At 40.7% G+C, this 20,146-nt stretch overlaps 2 protein-coding genes across 2 annotated transcripts; both read left to right on the top strand.

Annotated features, from left to right (window-relative positions):
• Positions 1-1,266: 1,266 nt before the first annotated feature.
• Positions 1,267-4,819, top strand: LOC145429422 (ubiquitin carboxyl-terminal hydrolase 37-like). The gene is made up of 6 exons (XM_080302813.1): positions 1,267-1,757; positions 1,850-1,973; positions 2,060-2,211; positions 2,317-3,588; positions 3,758-3,915; positions 4,002-4,819. The coding sequence occupies exons 1-4, from the start codon at positions 1,654-1,656 to the stop codon at positions 2,444-2,446; spliced, it is 510 nt and encodes a 169-aa protein (XP_080158939.1). The 5' UTR covers positions 1,267-1,653; the 3' UTR covers positions 2,447-3,588; positions 3,758-3,915; positions 4,002-4,819.
• An 11,853-nt stretch (positions 4,820-16,672) lies between these two features.
• LOC145429294 (ubiquitin carboxyl-terminal hydrolase 37-like) lies at positions 16,673-18,737 on the top strand. Its single transcript, XM_080302572.1, has 4 exons — positions 16,673-17,163; positions 17,256-17,379; positions 17,466-17,617; positions 17,723-18,737. Exons 1-4 carry the CDS (start codon positions 17,060-17,062, stop codon positions 17,850-17,852), a joined length of 510 nt encoding a protein of 169 aa, XP_080158698.1. The 5' UTR covers positions 16,673-17,059; the 3' UTR covers positions 17,853-18,737.
• Positions 18,738-20,146: the final 1,409 nt, after the last annotated feature.

Below are 20,146 nucleotides of genomic sequence, written 5' to 3'. Positions count from 1 at the left end.
AAGTGTCGCTGGTTTCTTTTTAAATTCTGGAAGGTATGTTTTATGGAAAGAGTCACTGTCATCAAGCATTTACTCATCACAGTTAAATGAGAAGAATTAAGAGCAATTTAGCACACAGCCATGTCCTCAAATTAAGTTCAAAGATGTTTAAACGTTTTTTTTTCACAGAAAGGTAAGTTCGAAGAGACTTGCAGGATGTTTCTCTAAATATTTTTTATGGTGAATAAGCATTTTTGAAGCTTCATGGATGATTTCTGTAAAAACTGAATTTTGATCAGAACCAAATGAAGGATTTTGTATTTCATAGGACAAACTTTAAAACTCAATTTAAGGCATGAATAAATTGTTTTTATTTTATTTAAAGATATTCCTATATCTGCTTCATGAGCTGACAGCTCACTAAAGTGATAAATAATATGAAATAATACCAAATTCTCTAACTGGACACTTTTCATGGAGAGACCCACTTGGTATGTTTGTTTTATGCCATTACTGATGTTGCTTTTCTTGTTTCTAAACAGAAATTACACAAACAAAACGTGGCAGAGAAGGAAATTCCTTCTACGTCTCATCAGAGGTAAAGAAATGCGCCAGTCTTTAATGCTGCTGGAGATATTTATAGCAGTGGTTTGGTTGGAGCTCTTTTATTTCCCTTTTATTGGCATTTTTCTTCCACCTTGTGTATTTACATCTTTTTTACTCCTTCTAGTCTTGTCTATTATTTATATGGATGCAGAGATTAGCGTTTGAAAATGTAGAGTGTAAATGTATAAAATACATGATTTTGTTCATGTTGGTATTCCATTACAGTTATTCACTTTTATTAGCAATCTGTATTAGCAAAATGTACTCCTTCTTATAAATTTCCACAACATTTACACTTTTGTCCTCATCAGCATCCCGGATGCTTCTGTTGCTGCCACACCAGCTAACCCTGAAAATGGCCAAAAGAAGAGAAAATGGAGACACATCTTCTGCTGTTCCTCGGTTTGCTTTTACACAAAACATATGAAATACACATTCTCTTTAAAATGTACTTTTTAATAAACTTATGTTTGTTCGTCCTCTGCAGCAAACTGACAGCGATGCAGAGGCAGAGAGCAACACTGTGAAGACTCTTTTTAAATCCGGGAAGGTATGTTTTATGGAAAGAGTCACTGTCATCAAGCATTTACTCATCACAGTTAAATGAGAGCAATTAAGAGCAATGAGGCACACAGCTATGTCCTATATATTTATATCAGGTAAGAAGCACCACGGAAACGATCCCAGCAGACCTGAGTTGGGACACTTGGATTATGGAGCTTCTGGACCAAGAGAGTGGATGGGAGCATGTGTTTAACAGGTAAGAGAAAGACGTCCTCCAAAATGTTTCAACTTCAAAGCTCATGCATCCATGCACATACACTGCTCAGCATCCTGACATCTTTCCTAATTTTGTGTTTGTGTTTTTACCTTTTTGGAGCAGTGTAGCATGCGGTGGAGAAATAATAGAAAGTCAAACTGGGACTATAGACTGCTTCGGGTGAGTACACGTGGTGCACAAAGACCAAAGCTCACTTTGTCAAAGTGGAGAAAATGAATTCTTTTACACTGATACTGTAAACGTTGTGCGTGTGTGTCAGGTTTCCAAACATCGGAAACACCTGCTATATGAACTCCTGCCTGCAGAGCCTCCTCAACATTGAGGAGTTCATAAGAGACATCAGGCGTCAGGAGGTTTTGTGGAGCACAGATCCAGAAGCTCAGCTCTTAAGGTGCGCTACGTCAACCTTCTACTTTCTTCAAAAACCTGAAGAACAAAGAGATCTAACAGCAGAAATGTCTGTTTACCCTTTCCTTTCTACAGAAGGCTCATTGATGTCAGGGACTGTCATGAGTCAACAGATTATGGCCTTAAAGATCACCACCTAAGAGCTTTTAAGAAGGCATTCAGCAGTCAAGCTCCTGAATACACCGGCAGTGCACAGAAAGTGCGTCAGCTATTTGGACATTTTGTTTTTTTGCTTTACCTTCTGATTTTGATGTACTGTTTTAAATCTCTCTGCTTTTCTTTCAGGACGCTCATGAATTCCTAACATTGTTCCTCAATGAGGTCAAAAGGCTCGCACCTCACCTGGAGAGGAACGCAGCTCTCCTGGGCCAAAGTTATACCTGCCCAGTAGAAGAGCATCACATTTTTAAAATGGAAAACATGAGGACATGCAAGAGGTAAGCCTGTCTTTCAGAAACGCAGAGCTGGTTGCAATATTTTCATATACCTCTTTTCCACCTACCTGATCTTTACTTTAACTACGTTACTCCTGAAATGTGTAGCTGTGGTCACCAATCATCACAGCACGAGGACTTCACCAGCTTGTCTCTTGACCTTGTTCCAGAGGGGTCTATTATAAACATGTTAGAGACATACTTGAAGGTAAGATCACAAATTCCAATAGAGTTGTAGTGTCAGCGATCTTAACACACCTTTTTTGTTAGTGTTTGTGCGTATGTGTGTGTGCATATGTTGAGATTTCTTTCTACCATAAAGCCTGTTTTCTCTGTGCTGTTGTTCAGGAACAAGAAATAGAATTTCGCTGTGATTGTGGAGGGACGGCCTCAGAACTGAAGTCGTCTTTTGATACACTGCCAAGGTGAGTAAGGTCACATCAGAAGTGATCGACTGACCAGGTTTCCAAACTGTGGCGCATCAAATATCAGAGTTTTTCGAGACAATACTTGAGCAGTCGTTTTCTCCCATCTTCTGTTTGTGTTTGACACTCATTCTTCTTATTTTCTACCTTGTTTGTGTTTTTTTTTTCTTTTCTGCCAGAGTCCTGATCTTGCATCTGAAGAGGTTTGGCTTTACACAAACCTACAACATTAAGAAGGTGGATGACCCCGTCAGGCTGCAGAGGGACTTGGTGGTGCCATCCAATCAGGTAAAAACAGACTGCAGAACGTCTCAGGCTACGTCCACACTAGCCCTGATAGATTTGAAAACTCCGTGTCCACACTAGTGTTTTCAGTCATTTTCAAATAGTTGTGCGTCTGCATTGAAACGGCCGAAAACGCTTACGTTCCAGTCCTGCGCATGCGCAAAAGTGAGTGAGGATTACAGAATTTGAAGAAAAGCTATCCGGAGCATGTACAAACTGATATTAATCTTTTTTAGGGCTGTCAAAGTTGAGAGCAATCAAAACAACCGCTGTATAATGCACTCGGCTATCTTTGTTTAATTGCTCACATGACTGCATCACATGGCTAAAATGCGTCATCGTTTTAGAAAGTCTGCGTTTTCGAGTGTCCACACTGCGACGGGACAACTCCGTTTTGAAATGTGTGCGTTTTCGAGAGCATTTTCAAGATGCTGTGTTTTTCCTTGAGGAAAACGCCATCTCAGTGTGGACGGGAGGTCAAAGCGGAGAGAAAACGATGTGTTTTCAAACGAAAACGCATTAGTGTGGACGTAGCCTCAGCAAATCAGCTTAATTATGGCTCTGATGTGAGACTTTGTGAAACTAACACTCTTTGGATTTGTTCCTTCTCAGGGTGGTGGCTGTTATAGTCTTGTCAGCATCATCAATCATTATGGAGGCACAGAGTCAGGTAAAACAACAGACTTGTTACAAACAGAAAATGAAAACTTTCTACTTTTCAGTGAAGGACTCACACACAAAAGCTTTTGATGTTCTAAGAAGCACTAAGTCAAAATCACTGTTTGCTTGAATCAGCTGACTTCCAGAAGTTGGATTCATTTGTCTTAATGTGATTTCAGGACACTACATCTGTAGTTCTGTCCATCCTGAGGAGAGTCAGCACTCTACATCAGATCGCTGGCTCACCTATAATGACGCACAGGTGCTCCACACAACCGGATCGGCAGCTTGTGAGGAACAGCAGCACTCGGCCTACATGCTGTTTTACAAGAGAAACGTAAGAAGACACAGCATCTCATCCTGAAGTGAGAGAATTTTTAAATGTCCTGTTACCTTGTTAACCAGTTTTGTCTTCATTCTCAGTTCTGAAACAGGAAATGGAAGGAAGGTCATCATCATGCTGAGAAGAAACAACACTCGTCCCAGCCCACCATCGCACACTGGAGGACAAGTACTGGTAAGTATTGCCCTCAGGAGGAAGGGTCCTCCCAGAGAGCCTGGTCCTCCCAAGATTTCTTCCTCCAGGAGGGAGTTTTTTCTTGCCACCGTCGCCCCACATTCACTGGTCTCATCAGCAGGGACATTTTTAACATCCTAAGACCTGAACTCTTTCATGGCATGCATTTTTAATTTCTCTGTGCCATTTGGGTTGATTGGGACCTGATGAATGTGAAAACAAAGACATCAGATTCGGACTATCTTTTTTTTGTTTCTCAAAAAAATGAGATCCACATATGAGGACATTCATTTTAAAGTTCGATTGAACAGGGGCAGTGTAATGTCCTCCCTCATAAGTGGATATCAGGTTTTTGAAGAGCAAAATTTTGTATTTTGGTCTCATAAATGTTATGTCCACATATGTGGACACCAGGTCCTAGGAGGTTAAAACAAAATCTACTAGTAGTGCAGCACTACTAGAGATCGTCCTTTTCTAGACCAGTGTTTGGCTTGCTCTCTGGAACAACAAATTAGTGCTGTCAGCGTTAACGTCATTTTAACTAATGACGTTTACGCTGACAGCACTAATTTGTTGTTATTATTATTAATATTATTATTAATTTATTTGTAAAATAAATTAAATTTAAAAAAACAAAGAAACAATTTGATTCTTTATGTTATTTTGTTTTATTAAAATCAAAATAACAACAAAACAAAAATAACTAATAAAAAAAATATTAAAAGTATTCAGCAGTGTTTTGTGAAATTTGTAATGAGCCTTAGTTAAGTTGATGTCACAGAAGTTTCTGAATCATTTAGATTGTTCAACAAACTGATTCACTCAGGTAAAGATGGTAAGCTGGAGCAATGGTACGCTTGGAGTTCAGTTTAAGTTTTCAGACAAACATTCACTCGATCAGTTGCAGCTTCTGCTTTTAAATAAATGATTTAGCTGCAAATGTTTAGCTGCAGGTAGCAAAGTCCAAAAGTGACAACATTTCCACTGCAGTCTCTCCAGAAATGGCTTATAAACTTTTGACCAAATTAGACATTTATCCTTGGATCATTGACAACCCTGTAGGGTGAAAATCTTTAATTGTACCTTTTATAACATTTTAACAAGTTACTGTCTCCTGCTGCATGTTTCCTGTTTTGGCTGAACTTCATCAGCAAAGCCCTCAAAGCAGCATATGAAAGAAAGTCATCTTTCATTGTTGTCTCCAGCGTGTTAAAAGAGAGATCGAGCTCAGTGATGAGTTTTGAAGCAGCTGCAGGGACTTCTCGAAGGTTTTGGCTCAAACAGTCGCAGGATGTTGTTCACAGTGGTGACACTGTTGACTGGTGATTGACAAGCACTGAGATACTAACATGACAAACACAAGAAACATCATGACTTATTCTCCTGAGTGCCTGCAAAACACAAACACAAAATCAAACTCAAAGCTTTTCTCTCAGGTGCTGGTGTGGCACAATCTAATGATAAGAAAGGTCATGCTTACAGCTTTTGGAGCACAGCTGCACAAAATAACAGCTTTTGGAGCACAAAATGCATTACAGGTAAACCCAGTACCCAAACATGTTAACAAGGATAAAGAAAAAACCTGAAACAAAAGCAGGTAGTGTGGTGATTTATGTTGTGAGGATGCTTTCACTCCCATCAAAGTCGCCCAGTGTTGAGAACCCAAATGAGCCCAAAAACCTCAAGTGGCTGCAACCAACAGCGAACGTCAAGAAGTGGATACTTGCATGTTGAGCCAGAAACATGCAGAAAACCCAAAAGAGGCAAGACAGCACACCTTGGTGCCACTCAGGCAGTACGAACACCTGGAAAGAGGAGCCCACAGTTCAGACCCAAGGACACTGGTAAGGACACCAGCCAGCCAGTTATAAGTCTAGTTTTAATTTTCATTTTAGTTAGTGTTATGGCCTGTCTAAGGGTGGCCAGACCATAATATAAGGGTGATCCACCCCTGTCTGACCCCAAGCAGCACATCACACAACCAGTACAATTTTGATGGTGATTTTTTTTCACAGTGATTGAATTCTAACAAAGGAAAGGAGCGAACTACAGCTTCGGGGTGGACCCCAAAACAACAAACAAAAGGGACCGTATCTAAAGGATGTACAAAACTTATTTATGAAAAGAATAAAACCAAATAACAATGTCTTATCTCCCTAACTAACAAAAACATGAGAAAAGGGTAATCGAATAGAGTGAACTATAGACTGTATAAAAGATAGGACCATTGCAACTTTACTGCAGCACTTCACCCTTTCACATAGTCCCAGCTCTTCTCTGTCATGTTTTATGGTGCTGCAAATGTCTTCAGTTGGTGAAAGGTCTGGGCTGCTGGTGTCTTGTTGTGCTTGCTATGCATCCCTGACTCGTTTCTTCTTTCTTTTTTTTTCTTTTTTTTTAATGTATTTATTTATGCAAGTTTCAAAATTTTTTTACACATTCACAAACAGCGGGACAGAAGAACACAGACAATAAAGACAATAACAACCAAAAAACAAACAAACAAACAAACAAAAAAAAACAGAGCAACAAACCACACAACAGGGTACAAGGCCAGCACTTATTAAAAACAGCAGAGAAGCAAACAAAGCAACTGGTATACATGTCAAACAACTCACAATCTAGTGAGTCCAATCCACAAGATCAAATCCAAAGATCGCTAGGAGGAGCTGATAACAATCATGCAAAAACAGTTATGGGCAACAGCTCAGAATGAAAGCAGTTAAAACAATGTGGTCAGGACCCAGGGTGTGGACTGTCCTTCTTAATGTGGTCTATAAAGGGCCCCCATATCTTCCTGAACTTCTCCATGGAATCAGACGTAGAGAACCGAATTTCTTCCAGGTATAGACAGGAGACCATCTCCTCGAGCCACCTCTTGAAGCAGGGAGGGGAGGCAGATTTCCACTCCCCCAGAATCAAACGTTTGGCAATCACCATACCAAACATGAGGGCCTGTTGAACAGCAAAGGGAAGTGCCAAGGAGTCGCCGGAGCAGCCCAGGATCACCATAAGACAGTCAGGATACAGTTGCCTATCATAAACAGTGCTATAGAAACTAAAAATACTAGTCCAAAAGGCTGTAAGCGTAGAACAGGACCAAAAAAGATGCCCAAGAGTACCGTCCACAAGTTTACATTTATCACATTTGGGGGAAACGTTAGGAAAAATCTTGTTCAATTTGGTTTTGGAATAGTGCAGTCTATGGACAACCTTAAATTGAATTAACTGAAGCCGGGCGTTAACAGAGCATAGTTTTATCCGACTTAACACTTCAGCCCATAGATCGTCAGAGATAACCAAACCAGTGTCCCTTGTCCAAGCCTCTTTAATATGGCAAGAGGGGGCTGCCGAAGAAAAAAGGTTGACAAGCCGAGAAATTAAGTGTTTTGAGGTGGGAGGTTCGTTCATCATATTGTAAAAGACATGCTGTATGGGGATGGTATCTAAATTTGAGAATGCTTGCTTGACATAATTCCTAATTTGTAAGTACCGAAAAAAATGACTTGTAGGGAGATTGTACTTTGTCTGAAGCTGAGCAAAAGAGGCAAAATGATTGTCAATATAAAGATCCTTTATAGCAATTAACCCTTTGACAGGCCATTGTTTGAAAGCAGCATCCATTGTACTAGGCGTAAAGCTAGGACTGTGGCAGATCGGGGCAAAAGTTGACACTACCGGGAGGTTCAAGATTCTCTTAATTTGATTCAATATTTTTACGGAGTTGCAAAGAATAAAGTCATCACATGCACTTTTAATAACCGATTTTGAAAATAAGATAGCTGGCAAGGATGCTCCAGTGTGCTCGATAGCAGTGCTAAGCTCCAATTCGAGCCATTTAGGGCTGGACCTGCATCCCACAGCATCACCAACTATAGGCAGATTCCAGAAGACCCAGGCTCTGGCATTACAGGCCCAGTAATAATGTCTGAAAACTGGAAGGCCCAGACCACCCTCGTCCGAGGGCTTTTGCAAGTGAGACTTCGAGATGCGGGGGGGCTTGTAGGCCCAAACGAAAGGCATGATAATGGCATCCAACGCTTTGAAAAAGGAAGACCTGAGAAAAATAGGAACGTTCTGGAATAGGTACATGAATTTAGGGAGCACAACCATTTTGATTATATTGATACGGCCAATCATTGAAAGTGGGAGAAGTTTCCACCTATCTATCATACACTTGAGCTCATCAGTTAGAACCGAATAATTAAGCCTGAAGAGGAGTTTTGAGTTCCTAGGGATGTTAATACCCAGGTATGAAAAGTAATCCTGGGAGACCTTAAAGGGCAAACTAGACAGGAAATCAGGGCCCAGACCAGACGACAGCAGCATAAGAACAGACTTCTTCCAATTTATGGTGAACCCTGATAGGTGGCCAAAGCTGTCAATCAGCTTAAGAAGTGGAGGAAGGGAGATCTTTAAATCTGAAAGAGCCAATATGATATCATCTGCATACAGACCGATGGTGTACTCTGACGTGCCACAATTTATACCAGAGATATGGGAATTGGCTCTGATGGCAATGGCCAACGGCTCAAGAGCTAAAGCAAAAAGCATTGGAGAGAGGCAACAACCCTGCCTTGTCCCACGGTGTAAGAGGAACGGGAGCGACCTCTCATGGTTGGTAAGGACCGAGGAACGAGGGCAAGCGTAAAGCAACTTAATCATATTCAAAAAATTCGACCCAAAACCAAATTTTTCAAGAGTAGCAAACAAATAACTCCATTCCACTTGGTCGAAAGCCTGCTGGGCATCGAGTGAAATCACCGCAGAATTGGGCAGTGTCGTTGAGTACATCGCATTTAAGAGACATCTAGTATTAGAAAAAGAGAATCTATTGGGGATAAAACCCGATTGGTCAGGATGAATTATAGAGCCTATGTGCTTATTTAACCGGTTGGTTAGGACTTTAGCAATTATCTTTTGGTCTGAGTTGAGAAGACTTAGGGGACGATAGGAAGAAACATTAGTTTCGTCTCTGTCTTTTTTCAGGAGGAGACATATATGGGCATCGTAGAAAGAATGAGGGAATGAGCCGTTTAACACTGCGCAATTTACCATCCGAAGTAGCAGGGGAGCGATAACGTCAATATGTGTCTTATAAAGCTCTATCCCGAAACCGTCCGGACCACATGCTTTTCCATTAGGAAAGGAGCAGATTGCATTTCTAATTTCCTCCAGCGTAAAGTCTGCATCGAGTAAGCCCCGTGCAGCCTCAGGAAGAGTCGGGATGTCTAAAGCATTAAGAAAATTAGTGATTTCAGCAACTGTGGCCGTAGTACTAGATGTGTATAACTGACAATAAAAACTGCGAAATCTGTCATTTATCTGCTTGTGATCGGACAGCAACTGGCCAGTTGCAGAGAGAATTCTGTGTATCGCCCTTTCAGCTTGAATGCCCTTCAGCTGTCTGGAAAGCACCTTGTCAGCCTTTTCACCAAGCTCAAAATGCTTCTGTTTTAATCGACGAATACAATTCATGACCTGCTCCCCCAACATGTGGTTGTAGTCATATTTCAATTTGAGAATGGTATTAAGTGTGTCAGCAGCCCCGGTATCGCGATACTTCTCCTCCAACACAGACAGCTCTGCCTCAATATTAGTACGCAGCCTGAGTTTGTCCCTCTTCTGAGAAGCTTGATAAGCAATAATATGGCCTCTAATAACGACTTTAAAGGACTCCCACAAAACAGAGTCTGAAACTACACCATTATCATTAAATTGTAAAAATTCTGCGATTTTAGTAGATAGGTAAACCGTAAAAGAGTCATTTAGATATAAAGAGGGGTTAAATTTCCAATTGTATTGGGGGGTATATAGGTTGAAGTCAATTACCGTTGAGAGAGGTGCGTGGTCCGAAACTAAAATACTGTGATAAGTGGAACTAACCACTTTCGAAATAAGCCTGGAATCAATAAGAAAATAGTCAATTCTACTGAAGCTGCCATGGACAGGGGAGAAGAAAGAGTATTGCTTTTCTAACGGATGCTGGTGCCTCCAAATGTCAACCAAGTCCAAAGATTTAGTAAGAGTATTGAGTACAGAAACAGCTCTCAAGGTTGGGGCCAGGGACGCAGAAGACCTATCCAACAATGGATCGAAATAACAATTAAAATCACCACCGAATATGATATTATGGTCATTGTATTGTGAGACAAGATTGAATATTTTACTAAAGAAGTCAGGGTTGTCAAAATTAGGGGCATAGATGTTCAAGAGGACTACAGGGGTGGAGTTGACTGTACCTGTAACAAGTATGAACCTCCCACCTGGATCACATATCTGAGTTTTGAATATAAAAGGAATAGTTCTGCGAACAAGAATGGCAACCCCTCTCGCCCTGGAAGAAAAGGCGGACTGGTACACCTGTGACACCCATACCGATCTTAATCGCCTCTGCTCTGAAGGTTGGATATGGACTCGTTTCTTCTTTCTGCATCAAGTAAGGAATGTAGTGAAAGTTCCCAAGAGGTTAAAAACACCACTGAAAAAATGCCATCAGACCTGAGTTGGGACACTTGGATTATGGAGCTTCTGGACCAAGAGAGTGGATGGGAGCATGTGTTTAATAAGTAAGAGAATAACGTCCCCCAAAATGTTTAAACTTCAAAGCTCATGCATACATTAGTGATGGGCAGATGAAGCACTGAAGCTTTTCATCCAATTGGTTCACCCCAGCGCAAAGCTTCTTGAAGCTTTATTTGCTCTAGTAGGACACCTACTGGACGTAAAAATATTAGTTGGCATGAATTTGAAGAGTGTGGCCTTTTGCACACAGCCTGTAAATGTCAACAACAAAAGGAGTGTGTAAAACATGTATATTGTAGTGATGCAGTATACTGTGTATATTTATACTGGCAGTATGGAAAATGATTATTTGGAAATGCTTAAAATGGAAATGATCATTTACTGTGAGGTGAGGTGTGGTTGGGGTGTGGACAGTGGTTGTGCTTTTGTAACGTTGAGGTATGGACAGCTACACACTGAGGCGTCAGTCCTGCCCATATTTTATTCAGTAAAAACTAAATTTTCACTGCTTTTATGACCTTTTTAGTGGGGAGAACATAGCTAGGATTTAATGATTTAACAAATCTTATAAATCCTTTGTCCTCCACAATGCTAAATGGCTGGGAGTCCTCAATCACCATGCTAACCAGGTTTTCATCTATTTGAGATTGTTCTCCTGAGGAAAGACAATAAAAACAAAGCACAAATATAAATATCACACACGTAACTTATTACAGTTGTATAATATTGTTATATCATTTAGTAACATTACGGCATGCTATTATTATCATGGCATTTGATGGCTCACCTGGTCTTGCTCAACAATCGCTGTTCCCCTTATTCTCATGCAAAGCTCTGTAGTGCCTAAGCATGGATGAGGTGTTGTTGTTATATCCCAGCTCCCTGGCACATAGCAAACACTTCACCTTGTACAAAAGTAAATACAGCTTAACATAAATTGTATTGCACCATCAGTATTATGAAAATACATCTTCTGTAGAAATACCTTGTTGGGAGGAATAAGATCAAAATGTTCCCACACAGGGGAGGACATCCTCCTCTTCTTAGCTGGCTCCATTCTCTCCTGAGTTTCTCTCCTCACTCTCATAAACCTCCAAACTGCCTCCCAGCTGTCTCCAACTCTCACTAACCGCAGCTCTCCATCAAACACCCACATTTTGATTGAAGTCTGAGGGGTTTGTATCGCTGTCACATCTCGCGACAAAGTTCGAACCACTTCATGAACCAGTCACGTGGTACAGCCGGGCAGCGAGGCTTCGGACGTCATCATTTTCAGCTCCTCCCATAAATGAAGCAAGCCTCGATACGTGCATCGCGGAAACGCCCCCTCCATTACTCGACACATCACTAGCATACATGCACATCTAGTGCTCAGCGTCTAATTGTGTGTTTGTGTTTTTACCTTTTTGCAGTAGCGTAGTGAAACATTTGGGCGGTGGATAAATAATGGAAAATAAAATTCAGACTAGAGACGGCTTCAGGTGAGTACACGTGGTGCACAAGGACCAAAGCTCACCTTCTCAACCTGGACAAAATGAATTATTTTACACTGATACTGTAAACTTTTGTTTGTGTGTCAGGTTTCCATACATCGGAAACAGCTGCTGCATCTGTAATTCTGTCCATCCTGAGGAGAGTCCACACTCTACATCAGATCCTTGGCTCACCTATAATGATGCACAGGTGCTGCACACAACTGGATCTGCAGCTTGTGAGGAACAGCAGCACTCAGCCTACATCCTGTTTTACAAGATTAACGTAAGAAGACACAGTCTCACTAACCACTTTAATAGTGACTTGTGTCCCAAATACTGTTTATTTGTCTTAGTTACAGATAGTGAAATAAAATGGGAAATGATTGTTTCATAATTGTATACTCAGCTTGGTCGAGAACGAGGGGCAGGATTTTGAATTGATGCCATTGGTGCATTTACTAAAGTTCTGGGGTCAGTTTGAATATCAGTGACTTTGACCTTGAGTTCAAGTTTTCTGAAAATGTTGTGAATGCTACAACTCTGTGACGAGAAGTAAGTCTCCTAGGTCTTTAAATTTGTATATAGGTGCATTTACTAGGAAGCTGAAGGGTTGCACTGCGGGCCATCTGTAGAGGTGTAGAGTCAACAACCTGTCTCTGAATGTTTAGATTAGATTAGATTAGATTAGATTAGATAGAACTTTATTAATCCCTCGGGTGGGTTCCTCTGGGAAATTCGATTTCCAAAAAAGCACAGCACCGACAGAAGTTACAGAGTTACTGAATATTATATATATATACACACACACACACACACACACACACACACACACACACACACACACACACACACACACACACACATATATAAATACAGAGACAATATAAATAAAATATACGAAGGGGATAAATAGAATAAATAGGAATAAAAAATAAAAATACAAGTGAATTGCACATTTCAAGTATTGAGTCTATTGCACTGTTGACTATTTACAAAAGTATTGCACAAAAGGTATTGCACAGTGAGGTGAAGAGGCACTACAGCTTAGTTGTTCCCCCCTCCTTTGTCCTCCTGTTTCCCCTCCCTCTCCCCTCCAGAGAGGAGTTAAACAGTCTGATGGCGTGTGGGACAAAGGAGTTTTTAAGTCTGTTAGTTCTTGTCTTTGGGAGAAGCAACCTGTCACTGAACAGACTCTTCTGGTTGTTAATGGCCATGTGCAGAGGATGCCCAGCATTGTTCATAATGTCCATCAGTTTCTTTAATGTCCTTTTCTCTGCCACTGTCACCAGAGTGTCCAGCTTCATGCCGACCACAGAGCTAGCCCTCCTGATCAGTTTCTCCAGCCTGGATGAGTCCTTCTTTGCTGTGCTGCTCCCCCAGCACACCAAAACAAAACAAAAGAGATCGTTGACTTCAGGAGAGCACAGTGGGATCACTGCCCACTTAACATGAATGGATCCTCTGTGGAGGTCGTCAAGAGCACCAGATTTCTTGGTGTCCACCTGGCGGAGAACCACTCCTGCTCCCTCAACACCAGCTCCATAACCAAGAAGGCCCAGCAGCGTCTCTACTTCATGCAGAAGCTGAGGAAAGCCCATCTCCCACCATCCATTCTCACCACCTTTTACAGTGGGACTAATGAGAGCATCCTAAGTAGCTGCATCACTGTCTGGTATGGTAACTGCAGCGTATTGGATCGCAGTACCCTACAACGGATTGTGAGAGCAGCTAAGAAGGTCATTGGAGCCCCTCTCCCCTCCTTATAACACCCGCTTGCTGGAGGACCCCACACAGCCTTCAAACACACTCTTCACCCTGCTGCCTTCTGGAAAGAGGTCCCACAACATCCGGGCCCTCGCTACCAAACTACGGAAAAGTTTCTTCCCACAAGCCGTCAGACCCCTGAACACTCAGTGACTGCACTGGCACACGCACACCTTCACACATGTCACTACCAAGCACTTATCTGCAGTATCTCACACTCATATACATACATACAGACACCAAGTTACTTTTGCACAATACTCAGCATTTTGCACATTTCCATTGTCTTGTGTCTGTTTCGTCCTGTTCTGTCACGTTTTGCACTGTTTTGTCTTGTTTATTTTTGCAATTTATGCACACTGCACTTTATGTAGTCCTGGGTTTGTCCGTATATGTCATATATAGCACCAGGGTCTCGGAGGAACGCTGTCTCGTTTCACTCTGTACAGCACCTCTGCACGTGGTTAAAATGACAATAAAAGCCACTTGACTTGACCTGTTTTGTGTAGCAGTTGCTTGGAGACGAGCACCATACAGTTCAAATGAGCATACATTCCAAAATATGCAAATTTGCCCCATACATCATAATGATGATGTTTGCTGTTCAGGGTATGAACGTTCTATGCTGAAAGTTTATAAATATACAACCTTTGACTGCTTGTTTTCAGTTGAACTTTTGCAAAGCTGAGGAGATTTTGGCTGCGATCACATCAAGTCCAAAGATGTTTAAACTTCTTTTTCACAGAAAGGTAAGTTTGAAGAGACTCGCAGCACATTTCTATGAATATTTTCTTATGGTAAACAAGCATTTTTGAAACTTTTAAGGAAGCTTCTTGGATGATTTCTGTAAAAACTGAATTTTGAATCCAAATGAAGGATTTTGTATTTTCATACCATATACTTTGTTTTATGCCATTACTGATGTTGCTTTTCTTGTTTCTAAACAGAAATCACACAAACAAAACGTGGCAGAGAAGGAAATTCCTTCTACGTCTCATCAGAGGTAAAGAAATGCGCCAGTCTTTAATGCTGCTGGAGATATTTATAGCAGTGGTTTGGTTGGAGCTCTTTTATTTCCCTTTTATTGGCATTTTTCTTCCACCTTGTGTATTTACATCTTTTTTACTACTTCTAGTCTTGTCTATAATTTATATTGATTCAGAGATTAGCGTTTGAAAATGTAGAGTGTAAATGTACAAAATACATGATTTTGTTCCATTACAGTTATTAATTTTTATCTGCAATCTCCAGCATGTACTCCTTGTTAAAAATTTGCACTTTGAAAAATAACATTTACACTTTTGTCCTCATCAGCATCCCGGATGCTCCTGTTACTGAAAATGGTCAAAAGAAGAAGAGAAAATGGAGACACCTCTGCTGTTCCTCGGTTTGCTTTTACACAAAACATATGAAATGCACATTCTCTTTAAATTGCACTTGTTAATTTAAAGTGACTTTACTTTTTTAATAAACGTATGTTTGTTCGTCCTCTGCAGCAAACTGACAGCGATGCAGAGGCAGAGAGCAACACTGTGAAGACACAAAAAAAGTGTCGCTGGTTTCTTTTTAAATTCTGGAAGGTATGTTTTATGGAAAGAGTCACTGTCATCAAGCATTTACTCATCACAGTTAAATGAGAAGAATTAAGAGCAATTTAGCACACAGCCATGTCCTCAAATTAAGTTCAAAGATGTTTAAACGTTTTTTTTTCACAGAAAGGTAAGTTCGAAGAGACTTGCAGGATGTTTCTCTAAATATTTTTTATGGTGAATAAGCATTTTTGAAGCTTCATGGATGATTTCTGTAAAAACTGAATTTTGATCAGAACCAAATGAAGGATTTTGTATTTCATAGGACAAACTTTAAAACTCAATTTAAGGCATGAATAAATTGTTTTTATTTTATTTAAAGATATTCCTATATCTGCTTCATGAGCTGACAGCTCACTAAAGTGATAAATAATATGAAATAATACCAAATTCTCTAACTGGACACTTTTCATGGAGAGACCCACTTGGTATGTTTGTTTTATGCCATTACTGATGTTGCTTTTCTTGTTTCTAAACAGAAATTACACAAACAAAACGTGGCAGAGAAGGAAATTCCTTCTACGTCTCATCAGAGGTAAAGAAATGCGCCAGTCTTTAATGCTGCTGGAGATATTTATAGCAGTGGTTTGGTTGGAGCTCTTTTATTTCCCTTTTATTGGCATTTTTCTTCCACCTTGTGTATTTACATCTTTTTTACTCCTTCTAGTCTTGTCTATTATTTATATGGATGCAGAGATTAGCGTTTGAAAATGTAGAGTGTAAATGTATAAAATACATGATTTTGTTCATGTTGGTATTCCATTACAGTTATTCACTTTTATTAGCAATCTGTATTAGCAAAATGTACTCCTTCTTATAAATTTCCACAACATTTACACTTTTGTCCTCATCAGCATCCCGGATGCTTCTGTTGCTGCCACACCAGCTAACCCTGAAAATGGCCAAAAGAAGAGAAAATGGAGACACATCTTCTGCTGTTCCTCGGTTTGCTTTTACACAAAACATATGAAATACACATTCTCTTTAAAATGTACTTTTTAATAAACTTATGTTTGTTCGTCCTCTGCAGCAAACTGACAGCGATGCAGAGGCAGAGAGCAACACTGTGAAGACTCTTTTTAAATCCGGGAAGGTATGTTTTATGGAAAGAGTCACTGTCATCAAGCATTTACTCATCACAGTTAAATGAGAGCAATTAAGAGCAATGAGGCACACAGCTATGTCCTATATATTTATATCAGGTAAGAAGCACCACGGAAACGATCCCAGCAGACCTGAGTTGGGACACTTGGATTATGGAGCTTCTGGACCAAGAGAGTGGATGGGAGCATGTGTTTAACAGGTAAGAGAAAGACGTCCTCCAAAATGTTTCAACTTCAAAGCTCATGCATCCATGCACATACACTGCTCAGCATCCTGACATCTTTCCTAATTTTGTGTTTGTGTTTTTACCTTTTTGGAGCAGTGTAGCATGCGGTGGAGAAATAATAGAAAGTCAAACTGGGACTATAGACTGCTTCGGGTGAGTACACGTGGTGCACAAAGACCAAAGCTCACTTTGTCAAAGTGGAGAAAATGAATTCTTTTACACTGATACTGTAAACGTTGTGCGTGTGTGTCAGGTTTCCAAACATCGGAAACACCTGCTATATGAACTCCTGCCTGCAGAGCCTCCTCAACATTGAGGAGTTCATAAGAGACATCAGGCGTCAGGAGGTTTTGTGGAGCACAGATCCAGAAGCTCAGCTCTTAAGGTGCGCTACGTCAACCTTCTACTTTCTTCAAAAACCTGAAGAACAAAGAGATCTAACAGCAGAAATGTCTGTTTACCCTTTCCTTTCTACAGAAGGCTCATTGATGTCAGGGACTGTCATGAGTCAACAGATTATGGCCTTAAAGATCACCACCTAAGAGCTTTTAAGAAGGCATTCAGCAGTCAAGCTCCTGAATACACCGGCAGTGCACAGAAAGTGCGTCAGCTATTTGGACATTTTGTTTTTTTGCTTTACCTTCTGATTTTGATGTACTGTTTTAAATCTCTCTGCTTTTCTTTCAGGACGCTCATGAATTCCTAACATTGTTCCTCAATGAGGTCAAAAGGCTCGCACCTCACCTGGAGAGGAACGCAGCTCTCCTGGGCCAAAGTTATACCTGCCCAGTAGAAGAGCATCACATTTTTAAAATGGAAAACATGAGGACATGCAAGAGGTAAGCCTGTCTTTCAGAAACGCAGAGCTGGTTGCAATGTTTTCATATACCTCTTTTCCACCTACCTGATCTTTACTTTAACTACGTTACTCCTGAAATGTGTAGCTGTGGTCACCAATCATCACAGCACGAGGACTTCACCAGCTTGTCTCTTGACCTTGTTCCAGAGGGGTCTATTATAAACATGTTAGAGACATACTTGAAGGTAAGATCACAAATTCCAATAGAGTTGTAGTGTCAGCGATCTTAACACACCTTTTTTGTTAGTGTTTGTGCGTATGTGTGTGTGCATATGTTGAGATTTCTTTCTACCATAAAGCCTGTTTTCTCTGTGCTGTTGTTCAGGAACAAGAAATAGAATTTCGCTGTGATTGTGGAGGGACGGCCTCAGAACTGAAGTCGTCTTTTGATACACTGCCAAGGTGAGTAAGGTCACATCAGAAGTGATCGACTGACCAGGTTTCCAAACTGTGGCGCATCAAATATCAGAGTTTTTCGAGACAATACTTGAGCAGTCGTTTTCTCCCATCTTCTGTTTGTGTTTGACACTCATTCTTCTTATTTTCTACCTTGTTTGTGTTTTTTTTTTCTTTTCTGCCAGAGTCCTGATCTTGCATCTGAAGAGGTTTGGCTTTACACAAACCTACAACATTAAGAAGGTGGATGACCCCGTCAGGCTGCAGAGGGACTTGGTGGTGCCATCCAATCAGGTAAAAACAGACTGCAGAACGTCTCAGGCTACGTCCACACTAGCCCTGATAGATTTGAAAACTCCGTGTCCACACTAGTGTTTTCAGTCATTTTCAAATAGTTGTGCGTCTGCATTGAAACGGCCGAAAACGCTTACGTTCCAGTCCTGCGCATGCGCAAAAGTGAGTGAGGATTACAGAATTTGAAGAAAAGCTATCCGGAGCATGTACAAACTGATATTAATCTTTTTTAGGGCTGTCAAAGTTGAGAGCAATCAAAACAACCGCTGTATAATGCACTCGGCTATCTTTGTTTAATTGCTCACATGACTGCATCACATGGCTAAAATGCGTCATCGTTTTAGAAAGTCTGCGTTTTCGAGTGTCCACACTGCGACGGGACAACTCCGTTTTGAAATGTGTGCGTTTTCGAGAGCATTTTCAAGATGCTGTGTTTTTCCTTGAGGAAAACGCCATCTCAGTGTGGACGGGAGGTCAAAGCGGAGAGAAAACGATGCGTTTTCAAACGAAAACGCATTAGTGTGGACGTAGCCTCAGCAAATCAGCTTAATTATGGCTCTGATGTGAGACTTTGTGAAACTAACACTCTTTGGATTTGTTCCTTCTCAGGGTGGTGGCTGTTATAGTCTTGTCAGCATCATCAATCATTATGGAGGCACAGAGTCAGGTAAAACAACAGACTTGTTACAAACAGAAAATGAAAACTTTCTACTTTTCAGTGAAGGACTCACACACAAAAGCTTTTGATGTTCTAAGACGCACTAAGTCAAAATCACTGTTTGCTTGAATCAGCTGACTTCCAGAAGTTGGATTCATTTGTCTTAATGTGATTTCAGGACACTACATCTGTAGTTCTGTCCATCCTGAGGAGAGTCAGCACTCTACATCAGATCGCTGGCTCACCTATAATGACGCACAGGTGCTCCACACAACCGGATCGGCAGCTTGTGAGGAACAGCAGCACTCGGCCTACATGCTGTTTTACAAGAGAAACGTAAGAAGACACAGCATCTCATCCTGAAGTGAGAGAATTTTTAAATGTCCTGTTACCTTGTTAACCAGTTTTGTCTTCATTCTCAGTTCTGAAACAGGAAATGGAAGGAAGGTCATCATCATGCTGAGAAGAAACAACACTCGTCCCAGCCCACCATCGCACACTGGAGGACAAGTACTGGTAAGTATTGCCCTCAGGAGGAAGGGTCCTCCCAGAGAGCCTGGTCCTCCCAAGATTTCTTCCTCCAGGAGGGAGTTTTTTCTTGCCACCGTCGCCCCACATTCACTGGTCTCATCAGCAGGGACATTTTTAACATCCTAAGACCTGAACTCTTTCATGGCATGCATTTTTAATTTCTCTGTGCCATTTGGGTTGATTGGGACCTGATGAATGTGAAAACAAAGACATCAGATTCGGACTATCTTTTTTTTGTTTCTCAAAAAAATGAGATCCACATATGAGGACATTCATTTTAAAGTTCGATTGAACAGTGGCAGTGTAATGTCCTCCCTCATAAGTGGATATCAGGTTTTTGAAGAGCAAAATTTTGTATTTTGGTCTCATAAATGTTATGTCCACATATGTGGACACCAGGTCCTAGGAGGTTAAAACAAAATCTACTAGTAGTGCAGCACTACTAGAGATCGTCCTTTTCTAGACCAGTGTTTGGCTTGCTCTCTGGAACAACAAATTAGTGCTGTCAGCGTTAACGTCATTTTAACTAATGACGTTTACGCTGACAGCACTAATTTGTTGTTATTATTATTAATATTATTATTAATTTATTTGTAAAATAAATTAAATTTAAAAAAACAAAGAAACAAT

The sequence above is a fragment of the Astatotilapia calliptera genome, chromosome 6 (assembly GCF_964374335.1).
Source record: "Astatotilapia calliptera chromosome 6, fAstCal68.1, whole genome shotgun sequence".
Lineage (NCBI taxonomy): Eukaryota > Metazoa > Chordata > Actinopteri > Cichliformes > Cichlidae > Astatotilapia > Astatotilapia calliptera.
Note: the sequence above shows the minus strand (reverse complement) of the source record. Positions and strands in the feature narration are given on the sequence as shown.

Excerpts from the sequence above, each read along its gene's own strand:
- LOC145429422 (XM_080302813.1), top strand. The coding sequence starts at position 1,654 with ATGAACTCCTGCCTGCAGAGCCTCCTCAACATTGAGGAGTTCATAAGA. Across the intron at positions 1,758-1,849 it reads CCAGAAGCTCAGCTCTTAAG|AAGGCTCATTGATGTCAGGG; the intron begins GTGCGCTACGTC and ends TCCTTTCTACAG. Across the intron at positions 2,212-2,316 it reads AACATGAGGACATGCAAGAG|CTGTGGTCACCAATCATCAC; the intron begins GTAAGCCTGTCT and ends TGAAATGTGTAG.
- LOC145429294 (XM_080302572.1), top strand. The coding sequence starts at position 17,060 with ATGAACTCCTGCCTGCAGAGCCTCCTCAACATTGAGGAGTTCATAAGA. Across the intron at positions 17,380-17,465 it reads ACACCGGCAGTGCACAGAAA|GACGCTCATGAATTCCTAAC; the intron begins GTGCGTCAGCTA and ends CTTTTCTTTCAG. Across the intron at positions 17,618-17,722 it reads AACATGAGGACATGCAAGAG|CTGTGGTCACCAATCATCAC; the intron begins GTAAGCCTGTCT and ends TGAAATGTGTAG.